Source organism: Asparagus officinalis, chromosome 2, assembly GCF_001876935.1.
Source record: "Asparagus officinalis chromosome 2, Aspof.V1, whole genome shotgun sequence".
Lineage (NCBI taxonomy): Eukaryota > Viridiplantae > Streptophyta > Magnoliopsida > Asparagales > Asparagaceae > Asparagus > Asparagus officinalis.
Genome location: NC_033795.1, coordinates 14125064 through 14133665, shown reverse-complemented (window position 1 = coordinate 14133665; position 8602 = coordinate 14125064). Strand labels below are relative to the sequence as shown.

Below are 8602 nucleotides of genomic sequence, written 5' to 3'. Positions count from 1 at the left end.
GAATTTGGAATTTGCCATACCCACATCCAAAACTATTCCAGCATCTGAACCTACCTCAAACACTGAACTCGTCATCACAGCTCCCGAACCTGCTCCATTGTCTCAATATCTAGAACCTGCTCCATTGTCTCAATATCTAGAACCAGCTCCATCGTCTCAACCTAGTCCTGAATTCTTCACTTCTGAACCCATCACTCCATATCAACCTATTTTGCCATCTGCAGAAGGAAACTTGAACTCAGGGGGAGATGCAGAAAGAGGAAAAGCCAAGGAGATAATTGTGTACTGACGGAAGCCAAAACCAAAGTACAGGGATCACCTCATCTCCAAGGCACCAAGAGAGAACCGGTGGTAGCTCCTAGTCCTCCTGAATCATCAGTCACTTGACATAGATCTGCCTATTGCCCTCAGGAAAAGAACACGATCATGTACTCTTCACCCGATCTCAGAGTATATCTCCTATAAAGCTTTGTCTACTAAAATGCAGGCCTTTACCACTAACCATGATGAAACAAAAATATTTCAAGGAATATACAGGAGGCCGTGGAGGACCCTAGATAGAAGGAAGCCGTTATGGAGGAGATGAGGGCTCTGGAAAAAAAAATGAGACGTGGGAGGTGATGGATTTACCAGAGGAAAGAGGCCTGTTGGCTGCAAATGGGTATTCTCTGTGAAATACACAGCTGAAGGGAAGATAGAACGATACAAGGCTTGGCTAGTTGCAAAGAGGTTTACACAAACCTATGGTATCGACTACACTGAAACATTTGCACCTGTGGCCAAGTTAAACACTATTCGTGTGCTCCTTTATCTTGCTGCCAATCTTGACTGGACTCTACAGCAACTTCACATCAAGAATGCTTTTTTGAATGGAAATCTAGAAGAAGTCTATATGACAATACCACCAGGCTTCTGCAAGAAAGGTGAAGAAAACCGGGTGTGTAAACTGAAAAAAAATCTTCTACGGCCTCAAACAGTCACCCACAGCTTGGTTTGAGAGGTTCATGAAGGTGACAAAAGATCAGGGATACAAACAGGGGCATTCTGATCACACAATGTTCTTCCATCAAGACAAAGATGGATTGAAGACAATATTAATTGTGTATGTCGATGATATAATTCTCACCGGCGACAATTTGGTTGAGATGGCGAGACTCACGAAAATTCTAGCCTCAGAATTTGAAGTAAAAGATCTGGGACAGTTGCGGTATTTCTTGGGAATGGAAGTGGCCAAGTTAAAAAGAGGCATTAGTGTCTCCCAAAGGAAGTATGTTCTAGACCTTCTGGCTGAAACTGGGATGCTTGGATGTAGGCCAATCACACCAATTGAGGCAAGAAAGAAGATGAATGATGCTGGTAAACCACTAGTGAAGGAAAGATATCAGAGGTTAGTTGGCAAGTTGATTTATTTATCTCGTACCAGACCAGGCATTGCCTTTGCAGTCAGTGTGGTAAGCCAACACATGCATTCAGCAAAGGAGGTACACTTGGAGGCGGTTTACAAAATTCTAAGATATCTCAAAGGATCTCCAGGAAGAGGATTGCTTTTCAAGAAGAATGAAGACAGAACTGTGGAAGTATTTACAGATGCTGACTGGGCTGGATCAATTCAAGACAGGAGGTCTACCACTAGGTATTGTACCTATGTCTGGGGAAACTTGGTAACTTGGAGAAGTAAGAAACAAAATGTCGTAGCAAGATGTAGTGCAGAGGCTGAATTCAGGGCTATTGCTCAGGGAATATGAGAAGGGTTGTGGTTAAAGAAGCTCCTGGAAGAATTGAGAATTACAATGGAATCTCCCATTGAACTCTATTGTGATAACAACGCAGCCATCAGCATATCTCTCAAACCAGTTCAAGACGACAAGACCAAGCATGTGGAGGTTGACAGGCACCTCATTAAAGAGAAAGTTGAGAATGGAACTATATGTTTAACATATACTCCCACCAAAGAACAGACTGCAGATATCTTCACCAAAGGGCTACCTCAACAAAACTTCAATGATTTCATTCGCAAGTTGGACATAATCAACATTTATGATCCAACTTGAAGGGGAGTGTTGAAATCACGGAAAGAATCATGTAAATTAGGGGTTAAAATCCCAGTCAAATCACATAGAATTAGGGATTGATTTGTACCATAATTGACTTAGTATTTTGGGATTAATTTAGGCTGATTTGTAGGGCAATTTATGGTAGGCAGATTTTTTTTCTTTTTCTTTTTCTTTTTTCTTTTTCTTTTTTCTTTTTTTTTTTGCTTGGTTTTTTAGTTGTATAAATTCAGCTTGTGTACCCAGATTTTTAGTCAATGAAATACAGAAAAATTCAATCCAATTCTGGTTTCAGTAAGCACAGAATTTCCTTAGCTTGGTTAAATGGCCATCTCAATATCCATACAAGGCCTATGTTGGTTCTCTTACAAAAAAGTATCAAAAAAACGAGAACCTTATAGTAACTGTTAACCACTGATCACTGGATATGCAACAGGTGATAACCACTAGATGTGGCGTTATCAGGCCTGTGATGTGGCATGGAGTCAAAATGTTTGGCAGTAGGGTAATATAGCACACAAATAAAATAGGAAAATGCCCAATGAAAAGGGAGAGTACGACCTTAAAAGCACATGAACTGATGCTAAGAAATAACAATTAGAGAAGGAAAAAAGTGCTTATTTGTCCTTTGATAGGACACTCGAGGATACACAAAAAATCCTTAGATAGATGACATGCAACTTAATAAAGAAATGATGGCAAAAAGAATGCTGGAAAGGCTAGCTGTTGACACTCATATCATGTTCACCTCTCTACTACAGTGAACAGAAAAGCTATTACTCTGAATAAAGCAAACAATAGCAAGTGAACCGATGAAGCGGTGAAGTACTACTACTTTTCGTTTACTGTTGAAAGTTAAGAGTGAAGTAGCATATACAAAGCCAAACTTAAGCAAAAAAGAACCACGCATGCTTATATTAATACTTATAATTTAATCAGATAACACCATAAGTTTTTTCACAATATTCTAATGAATATTAGGAAAGCATGTTACTTAACTTTCTGAGGCAATAACAACAATTAAGAAAATGAATACATGTACATGAAGTTGTGGAAGTACCTTCTCAAGAAAAACAAGAAACGGATAACGGAAAACCCTGACGTTATAATTGACGGAGGATGGATGTATGTGAACTTCTCTTCTTCCATCAAGCCAGACTGGGCGATCCTTTGTGGATAAGCTGCTGGATGGCGCTTTATTACTTCCTAAAGATCCAATGGTACCATCTGCTGTAGCAGCCACATTAGGATAAAGACCTGCGCATAAGATTGCCTGTAGACAGACTTGAGAAACTTTCCATATCATCCTTCAAAAAGGAAAAAATTTTAACTGTATCATCACATGAAAGACTTCAATGTATAATGCAAGTTTAATACGACCAAGTTCTGACTTTCCACTTGGATAGGCTGACCCAAAGAGGAAAATTACTAGAATTCTAATTAGAAATGATAACAAATGTGCAGGCAAATAAATATTGTTAAATGAAACATCCTGTAGCATGCTCAGCATATTAAAAAAGCTAAAACAGAAAGAAAACAAATAACAGGAAAGAAAATATTGCAGGAAAGAAAATATTGCAAAAACAGAAAGGTGACATAAGGAACATAATTAAACAGCACCAAGCCACCAACTGCATTGAAACTGAAGTTAAGAAAGGAATAAATCTCTAAGGGCTTAAAAAAACTAAACCAACTGTTTGATTGACCCTAAAACAATTACAGGGAGTCCAACTTATAAGCAACTCAACATAACCACATTAGTAATATGTCACGCCCCACGACCCAATATCATGCCACGAGCACGGGACTAGGCTAGGCAGCATATGCAAACGAATCAAACTCCACCCAAAAGCATATATTTAAGCTTATAGAATGACTTGTACATACATCAATATACATCTATCTAATGTCCAAAACAACATCACAGAATATCACATAAGCACAGATAGTACGAATAGCGGAAGCAATATACAACACAGGATAAATAATATAAGTCCCTGCAGCTAATAGATGAAGATAAGATACTATATCACGAGTCTGATACATGAAATGTCTGGAACAAGTACATAATCATAAGCTACTCGGCTACAAAAGTACAATATCCACGAAAACGAATACATAAAAGGCACCCTCTAGCAGTTGGGTGTACAAACTGAAAGTCTAGATAGGAAACAAGCAGGTAGAAGTGATGGTGTCCGACAACTCCATGAATCTCCATGGACGCCTAGACTTGAGTGTCACTATATTAGGGTTTGTCTGCACAAGGTGTGTCAATGTCCAGGTCCGCAACTGGTGTGCAAACCAGGACAGTCAAAAAGTTATCTAGCAAGTGGTAAAATGAAGGAGTGGGGTATGCACATGTAACAAATATCATGAATGTATGACTGGTGTATGTTGGGAATTTACCCGCCGGGGCTACGCAAAACCCCTAAAACAGCGGAATAGAGAAAGTACATCAAGATTTAACGAGGTTCGGCAACTGCCTACGTCCTCGGGAGCCACACAGTAAATTTCTTTATTAATCAACAGGAAATTATAAAACAAGAGCCGGTCTCAAACTTGAGATCGCTCAATAAATACAAATTGTTACTGTAGCTACAGTGAACAATTTCCCTTCTTTATTTCCCCCTCAAAAACTTAGAGAGATGGAAAACCCCTCTTAAATGAACAAACCCCCTTTTTAATTTCTCTCCTTAACCCTCATTAATCTCCCCTCAAAATCAGAGCGTTGGAGAGAACGAGAGAGAGGAACAGAGAAATCGCCGCTGCAAGGGGTGAGGATCGCACGAAGAGAGAGAGAGGGAGGAAGCAGTCATCTCGTGCTAGGAGTTTCCCTTTTATAGGGAAACCCTAGCGCCAGCTCGAGACAGGCTGTCGACAGCCTGGATCCCACGCTCGAGCTCGCCTGTGGACCGCCCTCGTCTGCGCCACGTCAACCTCGCCTGCAAAGGCCTCGAGCCCGCTTGCCTTTGGACCTCGCCCGCTCACGAGCTCGCCTGCAGATTGCGTCCGCCCCCAACCTCGCCTGCGTCGACCTCGCCTGAGTCGACCTCGAGCTCGCCTGATTGGAGTCGACCTCGCCTGAAGCTTCGTTTGGACCTCGCCTGTCAGGTTTGGTCTACACCAAACTAACAATCTCCCACTTGGAGACCAAACTGCCATCAGTAAGCTATCTTAATAAGCTCCTCATCTCCTGTGTGGCTCCGTCCTCATCATCTATGTATGAAGGCCAACTGAAGTTGCGCACAATTCCAGTTTCTAAAAAGTCGCTGCCTTTGTCAACATATCCGATGGATTCTTTCCTTGGATCTTCTGTTAAAATCCTTTGACAACTCGTCGGGCTTTGTATCTTCTAAAACCATCTTGTTCCTTTTTTACTCGATACACCTACTTGTTATGATGTGCCTTCTTCCCCATGGGCAACTCAGCTAGTTCTCATGTCTGGTTGGAGATCAGAGATTTCATCTCTTCTTTCGTAGCAAACTCCCACGTGCTCGCATCTCCACTCTGACAAGCTTCATCAAAGCTTTCAGACTCCCCTTCATTTATCAGCAACATATAATTCATGTATCTACCGTTAAACACAGGAGGACGAGTAGTTCTCATCAATATCAGAGCTGGTGCGTCGGGCTTCTGCGCACCATTCTGTCTAACAGGCTCTTCTGGTTGAGAACCTTCTACATTGGGTTTTTCCGAGAAGTTATCTGGGACATCATCTGCATCTACAAATGTTGATTCGCTCTCTGAGTCACTGGCATCTGTCCTGTGCATGTCCTTATACACCACCTTCTCGTTGAATATCACATCTCTGTTCTTGATCACCTTCTTGTTTTCGTTGTCCCAAATACGGTAGCTAAACTCATCTTCACCATACCCGATGAATAAGCATTTCTTGGACTTGGGATCAAACTTATTCCTACATTGATCAATAATATGCACGTAAGCTACACAACCAAAAACTTTAAGATGTGAGAGTTTTATCTCCTTTCCGCACCATCTCCTCTAGTATTCTGTGCTCCAATGGAACCGATAGACCTCAGTTGATCAAGTAAGCTGCTGTGTTAACTGCTTCTGCCCAGAACTGTTTTGGTAGACCTGGCTGTATTCGAATGCTTATGGCTCTCTGTCAACGTCATGTTCATCTGCTCAGCAACATCATTTTGCTGAGGCGTGTCGGGCACAGTTCTCTCCATTATGATCCCGTGCTCATAACAAAACTTCTTGAATCCGGTGTCATCATACTCACCACTATTGTCGGTCCTATGCTTCTTTATTTTTAGACCGGTCTCATTCTCCACCATAGTTTTTCATCTCCTGAAAGCTTCAAACACTTCTGACTTATACTTCAGAAAGTAGACCGACACTTTCCGAGAGTGATCATCGATAAAAATCACGAAGTAATGTTTACCACCAATGGACGCGATGGTAGTTGGTCCCCAAACATCTGAGTGAACGAGCTCTAGCTTCTCTTTCCTGGGGGTTCTGCCACTTGTCTGACCCAAACATCTGAGTGAACGAGCTCTAGCTTCTCTTTCCTGGGGGTTCTGCCACTTGTCTGAAAGCTAACTCTCTTCTGCTTTAGCTTCTCTTTCCTGGGGGTTCTGCCACTTGTCTGAAAGCTAACTCTCTTCTGCTTTCCAAGTATGCATTATTCACACATATCCATCTCCACTGACTACAGTCCTGAGAGTTTTCCCTTTGTGTGCATAATTTTTATCTCATTCTCACTCATATGACTAAGACTCTGGTGTCACAGCTTTGAAGTCTCATTACCTACTGCAACGGAGATCAAACAACGTGCACCTGCTGTCATATACATGATACCAGTCTTTTTACCTCGGGCAATCATCATTGCGCCCTTTGAGATCATCCAATCTTCTCCATGGAAGGTCGTGGTGTATCATTCGCCAGCTAACTAGCCTACGGATATTAAATTTTTTCTCAGGTCGGGAATATGTCTGACATCATTCAGCTCCCATACTGACCTGTTCAACTTAATTTTTACTACATATTTGCCCACAATAGCACACGGTTGATCATCACCAAGGTATACGTATCCAAGACTTACGGGAACATACTTCTCGAAGAATTCTTTCTGAAAAAAAGCATGGAACGACGCTCCTAAATCTAACACCCAAGATTCCTCCTTGCTCTCCAAAGAGCATATCAATGTGTCGTCTCCTCCTGAGGTGGAAGTGACATTCACCTCTGCCTTTGCCTCCTTCTCCTTCTGTGCACTCTTGCATTGATTCTTGTAATGTCCGATCTTCCCGCACTTCCAACACTCGATAGCCTTCAAGCTGCTAGGATTCCTGGATCCGGATCTTTTGTCCTCTGATCCATTTCCTCTCATTGAATCTCTACCTCTTGACTCTGTATGTAATACTGAAGAGGTTGTAACTTCACCCGACTCTCCGTCGGATCTCCTCACTGAGAACCAGATCACGAACGTCGTCAAACTTTAACTTGTTGCTTCCCGACGAGCTACTCACAGCTGTGACTGTAGCGTTTTAACTCTCTGGTAGAGAAGACAAAAGAATCAACGCTCGAATTTCCTCATCAAACTCAATATCAACTGAACTCAATTGGGTCGTGACTATATTGAGTTCATTGAGATGATGTGCTACCGATGCACCTTCCGTCATTCGCAGATTGAATAACCGCCTCATCAAATAAACTTTATTTGAGGCTGATGGCTTCCCATACATATTTGACAGCGCTGCCATAAGACACATCGTGGTCTTCTCCTTTGCAATGTTAAAAGCAACATTGCGGGTTAACGTCAAACGAATAACCCCGAGGGCTTTTCTGTCTAGAAGACTCTAATCTTCTTCCTTCATACCCTCCGGCTTCTTCCCTGAGAAAGGTTGATACAGATTTTTCTGATACAGATAATCTTCTATCTGTATTTTTCAGAATCCGAAATCTGATCCATCAAACTTCTCTAAACTCACATTTCCTTCATCTGCGACCATCGCTCCCACTTGAATCAGACTTCCTCTAGATCGTTTCAGGCTCTGATACCAGTTGTTGGGAATTTACCCGTCGGAGCTACGCAAAATCCCTCAAACAACAGAAACGCGAAATAGAAAAAAGTACACCAAGATTTAATGAGGTTCGACAACTGTCTACGTCCTCGGGAGCCACACAGTAAATTTCTTTATTAATCAACGAGAAATTACAAAATAAGAGTCGATCTCAAACTTGAGATCGCTCAATAAATACAAATTGTTACTGTAGCAACAGTGAACAATTTCCCTTCTTTATTTCCCCCTCGAAAACTTTGAGAGCTGGAAAACCCTTCTTAAATGAACAAACTCTCTTCTTAATTTCTCTCCCAAGCCTCATTAATCTCCCCTCAAAATCAGAGCGTTGGAGAGAACGAGAGAGGGACAGAGAAATCGTCACCGCCAGGGGTGAGGATCGCACAAAGAGAGAGGGAGGAAGCAGCCATCTCGTGCTAGGGGTTTCCCTTTTATAGGGAAACCCTAACGCCAGCTCAAGACAGGCTGTCGACAGCCTGGATCCCACGCTCGAGCTCGTCTGTGGAC

The 8602-nt window shown here is 42.0% G+C and overlaps 1 protein-coding gene across 1 annotated transcript in view; it reads right to left on the bottom strand.

Annotated features, from left to right (window-relative positions):
* The window catches only part of LOC109830860 (DExH-box ATP-dependent RNA helicase DExH7, chloroplastic-like), an 85012-nt gene that overhangs the window by 18317 nt on the left and 58093 nt on the right, over positions 1-8602 (bottom strand). Inside the window, 1 exon segment of the mRNA XM_020398221.1 lies at positions 3112-3324. Coding sequence (XP_020253810.1) covers positions 3112-3324 — 213 coding nt within the window.